The 16,548-nt window shown below is 35.8% G+C and overlaps 1 protein-coding gene across 1 annotated transcript; it reads left to right on the top strand.

Annotated features, from left to right (window-relative positions):
* Positions 1-6,284: 6,284 nt before the first annotated feature.
* Positions 6,285-15,014, top strand: LOC583511 (leucine-rich repeat-containing protein 51). The gene is made up of 2 exons (XM_003723678.3): positions 6,285-7,534; positions 12,941-15,014. Exon 2 carries the CDS (start codon positions 13,061-13,063, stop codon positions 13,736-13,738), a length of 678 nt encoding a protein of 225 aa, XP_003723726.1. The 5' UTR covers positions 6,285-7,534; positions 12,941-13,060; the 3' UTR covers positions 13,739-15,014.
* Positions 15,015-16,548: the final 1,534 nt, after the last annotated feature.

The raw sequence follows: 16,548 nt of genomic DNA, 5'->3' as shown, positions 1-16,548 counted from the left end.
TATTAGTGGCAGAAATATTAGCAAATAAAATTCGAGAAAACAATACAATAAGAGGGATAAATATTACAACCAAAGATATAGAAGTTCAGAGGGTTAGCGAAGTAAAGATAACACAATTCGCAGATGATACCACATTATTTGTTAATTCAATAGAATCAGTAGAAAATGTTATGAAAGAGTTAGACGATTTTGAATATTTTGCAGGCCCAAAGATTAATTGGAATACAACAAAAGTAATGAAAATGAAAGAATTAGATACGACAAAATATGATATTGAATTTACAGAAGAACCAACTAAACATTTAGGTGTTTACGTTGGTAAAAATGATAAATATGTTAGCAGTATGAATTGGGAGGGGAAAGTTGAAAAAATTAATAATATTCTTAAGACGTGGAAAATGAGACGACTGACCTGTTATGGAAAAATAATAATTATAAAATGTTTGATAATTCCTCAGCTCGTCTATTTAGGCACAGCTGTCTCAATGCCTATTCATATATGCAAGGCTTTACATAGGACTATATATACATTTATATGGAATTCTAAACGTGAAAAAGTAAAACGGAATGTTTGTATCAAGTCAGAAAGAGAAGGGGGGCTTGGTATGGTTGATTTGATTTTGAAAGCTAATTCACTTAGATTATCTTGGATATAAAAGTTTTTTAATGCAGATGATGCAATGTGGAAGACATTATTTTCATTTTGGACTGAAAGAGTTGGCGGGATGCCGTTATGTAAATAAATTTGAAGTAAAAGATATTCCCAATGAAATACTGTGGAATAATAGTAATATTGTAATTGATAATAAACCTCTGTATTTCCCGTCGTGGATAAAAAAAAAAGGAATTTGTCTAATCAAACATGTTATAAATCAAGGTACATGGATAGATAACTCTCTATTCAATAACCATTTTGATGTAAAGAATCTGTTGTTTTTATTTAAAATGTCAAAATTAAAAAAAGCATTCCAAAATATTGGTCACAAAATTTACGTTTAAACAAAGCTCCAAGTCTCAATGAAACAATGTACATTGAGACAACTTTAGATGTTATAAACGTTGAATTTACTACGGCGAAAAGTTATTATAATTTAATTCTAGAAAGGAAAAAAGAGAAAATTGGTTTCCATTTTTGGCAAAATATTTTAGGCCTACCAGAAACATTTGTTTGGAAAGATGTATTTCAGTTCAATTTAATAACATAAGAGACAATAAGATCAAACAATATAATTTCAAATTAATTCATAGAATATTGCCATCTAAAGACAATCTCTTTATATGGAAAATCGTACAGTCTAACGAATGTGAAATTTGTCGTGAAAAAGAAACTATTGAACATTTTATATTTCGTTGCAAGAAATTAAGAGTTTTTTGGAAAATTATCTCAAGAATTATATATTTCATTTTTAAAATAGAAATTGAAATTGATATGAAAATGTTATTGATTGGATATAAAATAGATAACAGAAAATTTTACTTAATTTTTGGATAAATTATGCTCAACTAGTTATATACAAAGACTACTTAAAGCGGAACTTTGGAGAAGTACTAACCAATCCAAAGAGGTTAATAAATAATTTTATTTCATCATTAAAATGTTATTTGAAATACAAAGAAAATATAAAATACTTCGATATTGAGGAAGTTAAGAAAGTATTAGAAATGTTAAAATGATCATTTTAAGATATTATGTTGATCTTGTATATAATTCATGTTTCATTTTACTTGTTTTGTAAATAATATATATGTATTTTGAAATGGAACAATAAAGTCCCTCTGAAGAGGTAAAGAGAAAAAAAAAATTAACAAAAATACTTATCCTAGAGTTTTGCAGCATTAAGTGAATATAATTTGAAATGGTCGAATATATATTTAATGACGTCCCTGCAACAGTACTAGAGCATGTATATAATAGAGCTCGATACATTTTCGTACATAATTACATTGATTTAGAATTTGTAATACGCTGTGATAAGAATGTATATATTCAGTGTCTGTCATTACCTTGAAACTTGTGCTATCTGTATCAACGCAATACCGATCGTTATTTTTCAAGCTATATATCTACAGGGAAACCAGAGGTGATATGTAAAATTGAACATACCACGTATAAAAAGAAAACTCTGACGAATATAAGAGGTGATTGTGTACCGTATTACATACTCCGTATTAAAACTCAAGAAATCTTAAAGTTGAAGTAGGCCATGATGCACCGTCGAGCTTTTAAAAATATACTTTAGCCCCCCCCCCCCCAAGAAGTTAATCGAAACTTTCGGGTGTCTTTCCTGGATCTAAAATCGTGATTGGGGCATATTAGGGGGAACATTACTTGTCTTTGTTTATATTTAACTAAAGGTTTGCCAAATTAGGTTTTGCCGTGCCCCACTGACTGCTTTTCCCTATCTACTTGTATATTATACAACGTCATCTTAGTGCAAAATCGAATCCCCTTATATTTTCTTAATTATACTTATCCACATGCATACTTGAAGTCCCTCTTTGTTTGCTTGACCGAGTCACTATTAACACAAAATGACATTAGCAGACTAATGACATGTCCTTTTGGTCAACGAAACATGTTCTTCTTGTATAGACTGTTACATTTCGTATTGATTTTGTATTTGTATCCAACAGAGTATCCAGTTCCTTTCACTCAAAGCTATTGTCCAATTTTCTACCTCACTGCTTTCATGGCACACAAGGGTGCTTGGAAATATTTGAAGACTATTGTCCAAAGTAATTTATAGTGATTACTAATTGTCAGAGCTGGAGACTAGGCAGTGCATTTCCATTTTCAGACAATTTACAGGATTGGTAAAATGATTAAAAGCGTTAATGATTCTCGGAAGTTTGGGAGGTTGATGTGTCTTGCAGGAAATACGTCAATTTCGCTCTGAACTTACGCACTTTCTCGTTTGTTGTCTGCTCTCTGACAAATGGATTATGAAATCGATCCTTTGATTTAAATCATGCCAATGTGTTATGGTAGACACATTTAAAACATTTCTTTAAAAATGAGTTGGTCAACTAATACACATTTAGAGTTGCTTTAAAATTTCGAGTGATTTTCATCTCAAAATATTGTTGTTTTTGTAACTTTTGTTTTCGATCAGTCTGGATTTTATTACCATCAGCATAAAAGACGGGGCATGGCATTTTGTTGTTATTCTTAAAGTTGTTAGCGCCGATCAATACTCATTATGACCTGCCCTAGGGCCTTTATACTCTCCCCATTATTATTAAAAGAACCTTGACCAACCCTTGACCAACCCTTGAGACTGACGATCAATGGATACATGTGCCCTAAGGCGCTCACGGTCTGCACCGTCTCCGGATGACACTTTCGGGAGGTCATTGATGCCGTCCCGGACACTTGGTCACCTGGTCAATTTGACAGATGACCATGTTGCCAATCATCATCTCGGGAGCTTTGGTTTAGAGCCACGTTTGCAGAGAGGTGACACCTTCAGCAGGTCATCGACAACTACCCAGACGCTCGCACACCTGGAAAATTTTGGAGATAATTTTCCAAACACTCTCGAGCGATTACCACCAGTGTCATTTGCTGGCACGTTTGGGAGGTCATCGACAACCTTTCGGACACTTGGACACCTGCCAAGTCCAGTCGATGACCACGTCGATGAGCAGCTGACAAGGGATTGGAAGATACCTGATGCAAGTGCTAAGCTATTGGCAACCTCTCGTACGCTTGAACACCTGCAAAGTCGTGAAAATATAGATGATCGTGGGGATGATAATCTTCCTAGTAGTTTTGATTTAGTATTAGATGGAGCGCTCTTAAGAAAGGCTTCAAATGGCACCCGCAATGATCTCCTACCTAATAGTTGGCTAGATGCGGAGTTTCGTCGAGATCAACAAATGATTTTCGATGCCATGGGTACCGACAGGAGATTGTGTTCTTCGACCATGTTTGGAAGAACATCAACAGACGTACATATTCCCGGAGAAGTAACATCCGCAAGCTTCTTTGCAACATTTCGTCATCGTCGAAGACCTGCTTCTGACGTCCATGACCAACCTACCAGACCAAAGACAGCGTCCTACCTCTCTAGGAATGTCCGGGTGAACGGGAGCGCTATGTTGATGGCTCCGAGACCTATCCCTGTCAACAGGAAGATTACAAATGATAAGGGTAAGTTTCTTAGAACTTCATTTCTTCGATTAAAATATTCACTTTCAATACCAACCGTCGTTTTTATCGCAAATAACAACATTTTGATTATGTTCAGATACCCGTTTCCCGAATATCTTCACTTAAGCATAAGAGGTTTTTATGTCCTAAATTACTTAAGGGTAACGTTAAAAAATTGTGGGCTGGGCTTTGTTTTTGGTTGTTCTGTAATAAGTTAAAATTGAATGGATATGTCAAAATAGTGAGCCATAGAGGAAAAAAGATCACAGATTTCGTATCTAATTATATGTCCATGTACTCCGCTGGAAGTTGATTGCTTATTTTGTTTTTCAGTGCTGCTTTTCAGAGTTGTCTTTGTTGTTGAAAAGGCTCAATAAAATGTGTTTAACAAATTTATTGAAAAAAAAGAATGTCAGCATGTTTTTAGTTCACGAAGTTTCGAAGTGCATTATGTCTTTATCAGGTGGTTTTGGCAAAAATGAATTATACTAATCCTTTTAGAGTACACTATCATTACATTTTGTCAATGTCAATTTACACAATAATATACATTTTACAGGCTTCTGGAACTCGACTTCATTGGAACCTCGTTGTAGGACTCGTACTGCTCCGGCTGTCATCACAAGAAATGTGGAGTCTAGGGAGAGACCACGTCATCAAAGTGTACCTCCACTGTCATCAATTTGCTCTCCAAAAGGTTGAACATTATATTATTTGTTATTTTTTCTATCTTTTTTTTTTTTTTTTTTTTGGGGGGGGGGGGGGGGTCATGTATCAACCTTTTGAAATGCCTGACGCACAGGGGTAAGAGCTGTTACAGGTCCCAATCATAATCATGGTAATCATTGTGCATTCTCATTATTGATATTTACCATCAACATATCATTCTAAATATTATCATGAGTGTTGTTGTTGTTTCGTTGTTGTTATTATTATCATCGCCAACATCATTAACGGCATCATTATGAGACGGGAGGGGTGGGAAAGGGAAGTAGATACCCCCTCTTTACGTTCCCTTTGCTTTTTTGTTGTGTCCTTTTTCCTATTTCTCTTCAAACCATTTTTTTGCTTAAATCAATTATACTTCTTGTTTTATTTTTGTTTTGTTTTTATTTTGTTTTTGTCAGGGAAACTCTCCATCACCGTGAATATGGACCACTTAATATCGGCATCTATCGACAAGACTGAACAAGCATCAACTCAAGAATCTAAAGTTATAAATGAGGATGAGGATAGCATCTCGCTTAATGGGAACGTTGGTAGCACAGAGAGCCTTCCTAATATAGCCAACAAACTACCCGTGTTGAAACAAAGTAGCTTTAGCAGTCGCAGGAAACAAAATTGTGTTTATGTTACTCAAAGCAGTCTCGCAGACGACGCTGACATCGATAGTTCTGAATATAATCAAGATCGAGAGCGAGATTTTGCCGAAAAATCTGAGTCAAAGGCGGTAGATCCATTTGAACGACTACTGAAAGGTCTCCGAGAACCGCGGTTTCGTCGGCTGGTTGATCGTGATGATGATGATGGCGTCGAAGACGTCGGGGACGATGGTGATGTCGATGGCAACATGGACGATATCAACGGCTTTAGAAAGGACCTTGATTTAGCGATTGGAAAATTAGAACAACTGAGAAGTAATTTTGTCCAAGCGGCGGGAATGGAATGATAAACCTTTTTAATTTCCTCTCTGTTCCTTTTGTAAAGACCCATTAAGAGGAGGAATTAAAAAAAGTTATTTAGTGCATTATATAGAGTACCGAAGCTGTGACATCATAAACATCTATTTCTAGAATTTCTCAATTTTTTCTTCATTTTCCGAAAGAGCATCAAAAAAAATGTCCTAATGTCGAAAACCAATTGAATATTGGCTGAGATATGACCATCAGAATATTTTTGTCCTACATTTTGTCTGGGCATTTTGTTGATCTAATCGGACGGTCTGTTTGTTTTTGATGGTTTTGTCTGGTATTCATGTTTTGCAGTTAGAATATGGTATAAGAATATTTTACAAGTTAATATGTGAAAGAATATCTGATATCAGCATAAGAGGTGAAAACATTTTCATAGCTTAATTCAATTATTGCCCCCCCCCCCCCTCATTTGTAACCCTCTTGAAGTCCTTTCACAATGACACTCGCACTCATGAAAACTGTATTTTGTTCATATACACATGAAATTTTCTTTATTTGAGGAAAATGGCACTCCGAAAGCACTTTCAATGGTTCATCAATTTGCATATACCCGAGTGACAATACCCGAGCGACAATATTGTGTGCTAGAGATTTCGTACCGTTTGCACGGACAAATGATTATATAAAAACGTACGTTGACACCGCTATTGACATAGGTGTCCGTTGCTAATGACTTAAAAGATGAGATACATCAATGGCAGTTTGGCCCCAGGTAAACACCGGGATTTATCTTCTCTTAATGAAGTGTATTCTTCAACATCTACTACCTGTTTGCCAAGCTCACACCGAGTAGTCTAAGCATCGGGTGTCATAAGAGCATTTGGTCGACCAATATAGCTATCGATCAACGTTTAATGTGTGTCTCTTTTGTAAGGCTCGAAACCAAATGTTTGGGTCATAAAAAGAAAAGTTTTAAATTACGTAAGCTTGATTTGTTTGTTTGCCATGAAATGGTCTAATAAACATGCCTCATTAACCAATGCCAACCTATGTACATTCTTGAAAAGGGTCATAACGAAACAAACGCATCGTCTAGCTGCAAACAATAACAATATCGATCCCGAGAACGATCGAACTTCATCCGGTCGATACGAACATCGGGATGAACATTCAACTTTCCCATCATTGTTGTTGCATCCATTGCGTCAAATCAGACATAATACATGACGACGTTAGCTTAATTAAGAAGTCAATCAGTGCTTCTGGATTTAAGTTTGTTCGATTGGGGTTTGTATGAAACGAACGGGTCTGCGTCGTCAGCCTATGATGCACTCGGCACAACTTGACGACACCGCGAGGTTTTGATCTGGATGTATGGATGACCAAAACAGCTCACCGAGTACCATTAATTGTGTGGATACTTAGAAGGCAACTACTATCATTAGTACTAATGAATTGTTTCAAGATTTGAGCGACGCATTCAGAGTAACGCAAACATCATCGAGCTTGGATCCCTCACACTCAGAAACACATCGTCCTGCCAGGTTGAGAAAGCTCAAATCTTCAAGGAAATATATTTTATTTCCTCCTTTTACTATCCTTTGGAACATCCTCGCGAATAGATCAGCTATCATCTGGATTACAGCTGACAATGGTTAAGCAGATGAAAGTACTGGCGCTTTATTCCGACGAGTTTCCTTCAACAATGCTGACACCCTGGCTTTGATTGAGCAAGCATTTTGTTAAGGTAATTTAATTTCTTTTATTTCCATTATGCATTTCGATTGAACCATTTATATTTATGTATGTTCTTTAGGTTTTTTAAATTCTACTACAAATTTGTCAAAAACATGACATTGTCCACGTTTGAGTTTTCTATCTCGAAAAATTGATTCGGTATAATAAATAATGTATTTTATTTTATTTCTACATGGTATACAATCAAGAATATTAATTTTCTTGACTGTATACATTATGTCACGGTCATAAACCTTGTGTAAATATGTGTTCGTCGATAACTTTCATAAATTGTTTGGATGTGATATGGTTAGCTTAAAATTTGATAGACCCTATTAAACGTATACTACAGTGAAATAAAAATGGAATGTAACGAAACATCCATTCGAATGTTTGGAATATTAAAATAACCAATACAAAAAAATGCCGGCTGAATTTTCTCTCCGAACAAATGTTTATGGTTATTTTTGGCATTCCCATTGTGCGGTTACGAAAGACAATCAGACAAAAAGCAAAAGGAACCAAAATTTTCTTTTCATACGATAATAATGGAACTTTTCAATAAATCATTTTAAGGAGATTATATTATTATGACAGATGTATGAGCCATTCGATTTATGAGCCAATTTTCATTTTTACTGATATTGTTGAAAGTCGCTCGGGTCGCAGAAAGGTTTCAGGAGGTGCGATACTGAAATACTGCTCCAAACACTACAATCTTACACATCTGATGTTATTGGCGAAGAAGGAAACGGTTTTACAACTAAATTATTGACATTTATACTGCAACAGCCTGCACCTGAAGAAAATGTAAATATTATCCTTCGCTCTTGTCACCAGTTACCCACTTTCAGAACTCAACTAAAAACATAAATCTATTTCAGATTGCTTACAATTAGTCACTGCTTTTTGTCTTTCCCAGTTAGAATCATGAACAGACATTGTTGGTAGTTTTTCATTCTCATCCGCGCCTTTGATTAGGCAACTTAATATTGACACTTTATAAATTCCTGGATTGGAATAGATATCTTCATTGGTGAATAATGCACAAAATTAATACGCGGCTGTCCGAATTAGGGAATGGTGTTCCGTCAAGTAATCTTAATGAGATGGAAATAGAAAGTTTAATCTTTCAAAAGCAAATCTATCCTTTCCCGTGCGTATAATATTTTACATATTTTATTCGTTCTTAAAAGATCATACGTAAGGGCAATTGATAATATGATGATGATGATGATGATGATGATGAACAGCATTTGTATGGCGCCATATATCTGTTTCAAAAAACATTCAAAGGCGCGAGCTCCTCCAATAAATTTAGCATTTAAATGTCTGAAGGAAGATGTGAGTTTTTAGTGAAGCTTTGAAGTGGTCCAGGTTGTCAATTTCGCGAATAGATGATGGGAGGGAATTCCACAGGCGAGGAGCAATAGAGGAAAATGCCCGGTCTCCATATCCCTTGAGATGAGTAATGGGCATCTGGAGAGTAAGGCCAGAGTTAGGAGAGTAATATCCCAATCACACCGCCAAACCTATCCCCAAAAATCAAAATCAACAATTTTAGTTAGGCCATTCGGGGGTATGGTGTGTAGTTTCTTGTTCGGTCTATAGTAGATCTGAAGTCGGTCATGTTGATGCGACTATAGAATGTAGACTCGAATCGTCGTTACCAAGGTTACCGGGATTTTAGAGGTTCCTGACGTCATCTTAAAATAAGGGGATCCTCTCAACTATACTTCATTATCCTTTTTCTATGCAAAAACGTGTGTCACCCCATCTCCCGTAAATCTAAAGCAAACATAGCACAGAAACTTCAATGGATTCTGGAAGACATAGAAGTGCCTTTTCTTACCCGTTGTTATCAACGCAGTACCACTATCTGGGCTGTAGCCTGACCTTTGAAAAATCCCTGCAATAACAGTTATGGCATTACGAATAAAAGCAAGATGGAGATTGAGTCGTCAAAATATAAAAGCTAGTGAAAATGGAACCTTAAGAATAGTTGTATGACAGTAAAAGAAGCTGTATAATTTTGTCTCATATCGAATTACAATGGATCGGTTTCATCCAGTCAATTTGATATCCTTTGTGTTCAAATCTAGTTAAAGTTATTTACCTTGTTACATACAGACTGTGTAACCTGCTGAAAAAAATATGTCCGGGTAATAACTTCTAGGTTCAGTTAAAGACATAGTCAAATACGAGTAAGAAAGTTAGGTTCTGCGTTTATTTTCGGATAATTCCAGTCATTCCCAAGTCCAATATATAAAGTTATTTGTTTACTTCTGTTGCCATGACCACCGCCTACATTTTTGTGGACTCGTAATAAAGTTAATGATATCTGTTGGTCAAAGGTTATGATTGGACATGAACTAGATGGATGAATTATCCATAATTTTCTCACACCGTCAGGTCCTTTAGTCGGGATCTAACAGTAGACTGGCAAGATTAGCGCGACCATTACGTGATGCAGAGTGTTCGTCCAGGTTAAACAATCGAGGATCTGAATATTTCTTTGTGATATTTTCTTGGTGTGTATTTGCTCTGAAAAGGACAGTTTTATTTCTGATAATGTAGACAATTGTAAAGCATTACGGTTAAATTCTGTGGAGTCGTATCACCTGGTGAGCCAAGGTACATTACTTTATAACGTTGGCCTATTGTGTTGTCCTCTCATGCTGTTGTTTTTAACGTATTTCTCTCTTTAATCTATCATATTCCCTGTATCTGGGAACCAAAATATACATTTTTTCTTATTGACATTGTAATGATAGCCAATTACAAATGATGTCATCATCGGATGGTTATTTTATTTGTTTAAATAGAAAACTAACGAGTACAAAACAAAACACATTATTGACACTCGAAAAATTACTTTGGCCAAAATTGAGAGAGGAAATTGAGATTTCTGGCTCTATAGTTCTGTATTTTTGTCATCTGCTATCTCTAATCTGGTCACTTAATTAAATCAGTTCATTTGTATATATTTGTTTTTACTGTAGTCCAAAGTACACGTCAATTAAGACTGATATGTGAGATAATTAGCAGTTTGATTGATAATATTGATGTCATTGCGTCGAATTTAGTTCATTTAAATGTTATGTGTAATCTTAACTACGGTTTAATACGTGTTTCTCTGTAGAGACGAGTATATATAGACGATTAGACGAATATATCGCCCTACTGGCGGGATGATTTTTGGTTTAAAACTGGTCTGGTGTGACAATTTTTTGTCTTCTTCTTCTTCATAGATTTTTATTCTCTTCTCTCATAAAGAAAATTTCACTTAATTTATAAAATTTATGCAATATTGATAAATAATCTTCACATAGGCCTAAACAAATGTGCTCGTGAACTTTAACATTTACCTACAAGATTTCAAATAAATGTTCATATAAAATATATTTGCAGATGAAGTTACACATATACAGAAGAAAAATATTTACATGAACAAATTTAAAGTTTCACATTTTAAACAAATCGCGCATAAAATTCTTACAATTTCCTCGCCTAGCTCGTCAGTGATGTTATTTATCTGTCTATTCAAAACGGTTTATGTTTAAAAACAAAAACAAACAAAACAAACCCTTTCGACATGTACGAGGTTATTTGGTATAACCACAAATGCCATACCCTAGTTTATATTTTGCAACGGGAGTAGCAACGATGATACGCCTTGAACAATCTTTGTGGGGCGACTGGACAGAGAAGGGCACTTGCTTACATTATTTTTAAAACTTGAAATCCCCTTGGCCGAGTAATCAAAAGACCTTTATTCAACAATCATCCACCATTAATCATGTTGTCGGTGGCTCCTGTTTTCAACAAGTGCAGCTGCAGTAGCCCTAATTAATTATTTAATGGCCAAAAGTGACACCCCCCCCCCCCCCGAAAAAAATATTGACTTGATACTACTTGTTATCCGAAAATGTCGATGATCATGAGCTTATCAACGGTAATACTCTGTTTGAACATAATGGCTACGTGCATAAAACAGGAATATAAATAGCTGCTGACTACCTTCAGTTGTGCGAAAACAGGTATATCTTTCGTTAAAAATGCAATGATACAATCTTTGATTCGACATTGTCTACACGTCGATCGATATTGATCGTATCCTTTGGGAATATCGGAAATGACAGGTGTGCTGGATATTGTCATTAAAAGCAACGTCGATAATGATCGATATGATATCAATAATGGCCAACTGCGCCAGAGAGTGCGTGAATCACGAATATCACCTGTTCCCCCTTGACTTCGCTAAATTTGAAAAGATAATTGGCTCCAGTAGGTAATTGCTAGTTTGATGCGACAAAGGGTAGCAAAGGCAATGTCCCGAACATTAATTGCATTTGCCATGTTGCGATTTTTTCCAGGTGTACTTGGATAGAGCAATATGACAAAAATTACAGAGGCGGCGGAAGAGGGAGTTATAATGATAATAATGATGATGATGACGATGATAATAACGATACTACTAACAAATAATAATGATAATCATAATAATGATAATAATAATAATAATAATAATAATAATAATAATAGTAATGATAATGATGATGATGATGATAATAACTATATATAATAGAGGGGAGAGAGAGAGAGAGAGAGAGGGGAGAGAAAGAGAGAGACGCCCGTTTTCCTCTTCTTTTGGGGGCGGGGGGGGGGGGCGGTGGTGGACTGCAGATGTTATACGAACTTATAAAATTCATTCCGTTACCCAGGTAACATGATGGCTTTCTATGGTTGTTCGGCCTATATACATTATTTTATTAGGTCCTCCACAACCCGGTCTCACCATCAATCGTTGTTGTCCATACATAGTGAGATATAATGTCTCGTTCTTCAGCACATCGAAACACCATTCATATAGTCATCTTAATTCTATATATTTTAGTGCGGTGTGTGGAATGGTATAAAGAAAAGGTCGAGTTCTGGGAATGGTGTAAAATAATTTGTGAGCTTTTTTGTTCATAATTTGTAGGTGCGTAAGAATATCATTGAAAATCTCTCTTAAAAAGGATGGCTTTTCAATTAAATGCCATATTCGAGACATAACAAGAAATGGCTGCAATGTTTGAACCAAACTTTCATGCCACATGTTTGTGTATAGGCCGATGAACACATTTATATGTACATTGTTTGTGACTTTCAGCAAGACTACATGCAGTCTTTTTCTCATCTAAATTGCTTTTCAGACAGTTAATTAAATCGCAATTTTACTGAGTTTCACATTTTGAAATGGTGTGATCTTTAAACAACCTTTGTGTTATTATTATGTTGTTAAACGACTGAAAGCATGAACCTGTTTATCCCATATGCTTTTAATACCTATTATTATAATTGTTTTGCTTAAAATAATCCTTTTAATCATTCTTAAACATCCTCTCACTTTTCTCTTCCATTCTTTCTACAGGTTTGTAAATTATATCTTCAACAAACAATCTCCAGTCCATCACCATGGTTTAGGGGTTAAATTCAAAGCGACCGGAAGAATCGACAATCGAGCCTAATTGCCCAGCATTGCAGCTGGAAGATGGATGCCTTCTACCAGCAGATCCCGCGCCCGGACTTTCCGCGGTCCCGCGTGGCACGGAACGCCAAACCCCTCATCAACACCTTCGATGCCGAGTTCCCCTACACTGCTCCACCCCTCGACTTCTCCTTCATGAACATTGGAAACTTCGACTCGTACCTACACGGCAAGGACGACGAACCACGGCAACAGGGTCAAAAGAAACTTCCCGTCAAGACCGAAGACGGGAAGTACTCGACCACGACGCTGAAAATGAACAACAACCTTTTGCAGGAGTGGAAAGGTTTCGCGCAATTTTTGACGGACGTCCTGGCCAGTCCGCAAGAACTCTACTGGCTGGATCTCTCCTTCAACTATCTTATCAAAATAGATGAAGTCATTCTCAACTTCCCCAACATCAAAATTCTCTATCTCCATGGAAACGCCATCGAAGATGCCAAGGAGATAGATAAACTTGCGCAACTTCCACATTTAATCAGCATCACCCTTCATGGAAACCCGGTGGAGTCTGACCCTGGGTACAGGCAGCGTGTTCTCTCCAAACTTCCCAACTTGAGGGCGCTAGACTTCAGTAGGATAACCAAAGCGGACAGGGAGAAATCACAAGTGTACGTATCGATGGTCGGGGATCGAAATCCGACTACAAAGAAGAAACATGCGCGCTCAAATACAAAATGAAGCCGCTGGCCATCTGTTTATGACAATAACATTGATTGATATCTAGGCCCTACTATAATGTGGACGAAAATACATTTAAAAGGATCATACAGTCAAACCTGTCTATAGCGACCGCCCAAGGAAAACACAAAACGTGGCCTTTGTAGACAGGTGGTCTTTGTAGACAGGTTCCTTTAGTTCATGATTCAATGAGAATCCATTTTCAAGGGGAACAAAAAATGTGGTCTTTGTAGGCAGGTGGTCTTTGTAAACAGGTGGTCACTAAAGTAGGTTTGACTGTATTTATTTTTGTGTCGTTAGGGCATTACCAATGACCAAACAGCCTGATTTTAGAAAGACTTCTCAGTAATAAGTAAGTTTAAATACCGTCTTTATCGACCCTATATGGAGATAGCACATGTACAAGTGACCCCTAAATATCCACACAGCTTTTAAACGTGGAATTTTACACTAATGGCCCTTATCTGCCCATGCGCAGAAAATAATATCTCCGAACTTGTTTATTGCAGAGCATTTAAGATGTGGCAAACAAAGTGACTTTTTTAAAGGTGGCCTTGTGGTCCTGATAATGATAACCTAACAGACTTTATTCCTCGATCGGTGTTCACTCTTCGAAATGTTTATGTCAATTGCATTTTTATCTAGAAATTTGCAATATCGAATCGATTGTTTTGTGTACAATGATTGAATTTGGATTAATATTTCCACGCTTTTTCTTTTTTTATGATTTGTATTGTTAAGTTAGTGAATTTGGTTTCAGAGAGCCCTTCCGCTAAAAATTGAAAAAGAGTCCTAATGTGTATGATAGAGTAGCATTAATTTTATTTTTTTAACTTGGCTGTTCGAAGAAACGTCACAATAAATTTGCGGATATGTATTTTTTTTTCATTGGCGTTCTATTCGAAATGTTTTGGCAATCACGCAAAAATTTGCAGAATCGGACTGATTTTTCTGTTTTGCAACGATTTTAGTTTCACAGTTTTCATTTGTGTTTATTTATGGTGGCTTGAGTATTGACTTAATGACATTCATAGTTTTATTTATTGATTTATTGGCTCTTTCAACGGATTGCTCTATATTGGCCTGTTTATTCAATACTTCATGATGCTACATAAAATAATGAGATCGAACAGCAAGTTGTTTTATCCTTTATGCTGAAAATTTGATTTATTAATTAGAATCTTTCATTTTGTATTCGAATGGCTCTTTTCTTATAACCAGCATATGAAAAATGGAATGATAATAAATCTTTCTTATTAATGTGCCAAACACAGAAGTCCTTTTGACTTAGTGGTGTATGCTCGTTCATTAGACCTACTTGTGGCTGTACTATTAAAACATATAATGACATAAAGAAAAACAAAATATAGAATCTCAAATGATTGGGCATCATTTTGACAATAAGTTCTTTATAATAATAAGGATAATAATACATTTGATATAGCGCTAAATACAATGTTTCTAAGCTCTTAACAAAAGTACAAAGGGATGTTAACCTATACAAGTTACAACATTTGACATATGCATACAACATATTGATCGTATATTTGTTTAATTGATACTGTTACTATAATTATGATTTCATTATGGTTGGGGTCTAGATGACGACGCATTTCATCTTCCATTTTATTTAACGACTGTTGTCTTTAAAGGAGCTATAATTATCACAATTTAAGATAAACATTTGAATTCAAAGCAGCATAAAGAGAATGGGGGAGGAGACCATTTTTATTTTAAAATCTCCTTCTCTCTCTCTCTCTCTCTCTCTCTCTTTCTCTCTTTCTCTCTCTCTCTCTCTCTCTCTCTCTCTCTCTCTTATATCAATCACAATCGTCAATGCATACCTTACGCCTATTTAAATAATTGTTTGTATATAATAACTTCCACAGATTAGTTGTTTCATATAAATTATAGATTTTTGTATTTTGATTTCTGTAATCATTATTGTTTTTGTTCCACAATGATTTCAACATAATCCACTTTCGGAACTGAATAAGATTTATAATTACGATACCATTGTTTGAGAGGAAATACCCATTTGGATTGTTTAAATGTTTCTTAAGGGCAATTAAGTCTTGCTGGCAAGGTACTTTGAGTGAAAGCAAAAAAATAAAATGAACACGTAATAATTATATTTGTTTTGCTTAAAGTTTCGTCGAAAGTAGCTGATTATGAGGTCTGGATTGCTCTTTCAATAAAATTTTTGTTCAAGCTTGAACATTCATTATTTTGTATCAATTTTTGTGAAGATTCCGCCATTCTCTATGTTATTGATTTGTCAGTTTGGCATTTAATGAAGAAATGCGCCAGAATATAAGCAATTGCACCGATGTTGCACAATTTTTTTTTTTTGGAGGGGGGGAGGGGGGGGGGGGGGAGCGACTGACGATATGCATATTGTTTCAGGCCAAATAGGGATGCCAGATTTCTCAATTAATTAATTATGAAAAGGGAATGTTAGAGCAGATGTGAAAAAGAATTTTTAAAAGCAGTTAAAGGCGTATTCATTTAAATGATTCCCCTACCTTTATACCATGTATAAAGCGCTATGAGTATCAAACCAATCGTGTGAGAGCGCTAAATTTAAATAAAGAACATATTATTAGTGAACGATCCAGGAGCGAGAGAAAGAGAGGAAGACAGTAAGGGAGGGAGGGAGAGAGAGAGAGAGAGAGATATGGAGAGAGAGAGAAAAAAAAAAGAGAGAAGAGAGAGAGAGAGAGAGAGAGAGAGAGGAGAGAGAGAGAGAGAGAGAGAGAGAGAGAGAGAGGGAGAGAGAGAGGAGTGGGATATACATAATAATTAAAACA

Source organism: Strongylocentrotus purpuratus, unplaced genomic scaffold (assembly GCF_000002235.5).
Source record: "Strongylocentrotus purpuratus isolate Spur 01 unplaced genomic scaffold, Spur_5.0 spur5_scaffold_7, whole genome shotgun sequence".
NCBI classification, from domain to species: domain Eukaryota; kingdom Metazoa; phylum Echinodermata; class Echinoidea; order Camarodonta; family Strongylocentrotidae; genus Strongylocentrotus; species Strongylocentrotus purpuratus.
Note: the sequence above shows the minus strand (reverse complement) of the source record. Positions and strands in the feature narration are given on the sequence as shown.

Excerpts from the sequence above, each read along its gene's own strand:
- LOC583511 (XM_003723678.3), top strand. The coding sequence starts at position 13,061 with ATGGATGCCTTCTACCAGCAGATCCCGCGCCCGGACTTTCCGCGGTCC.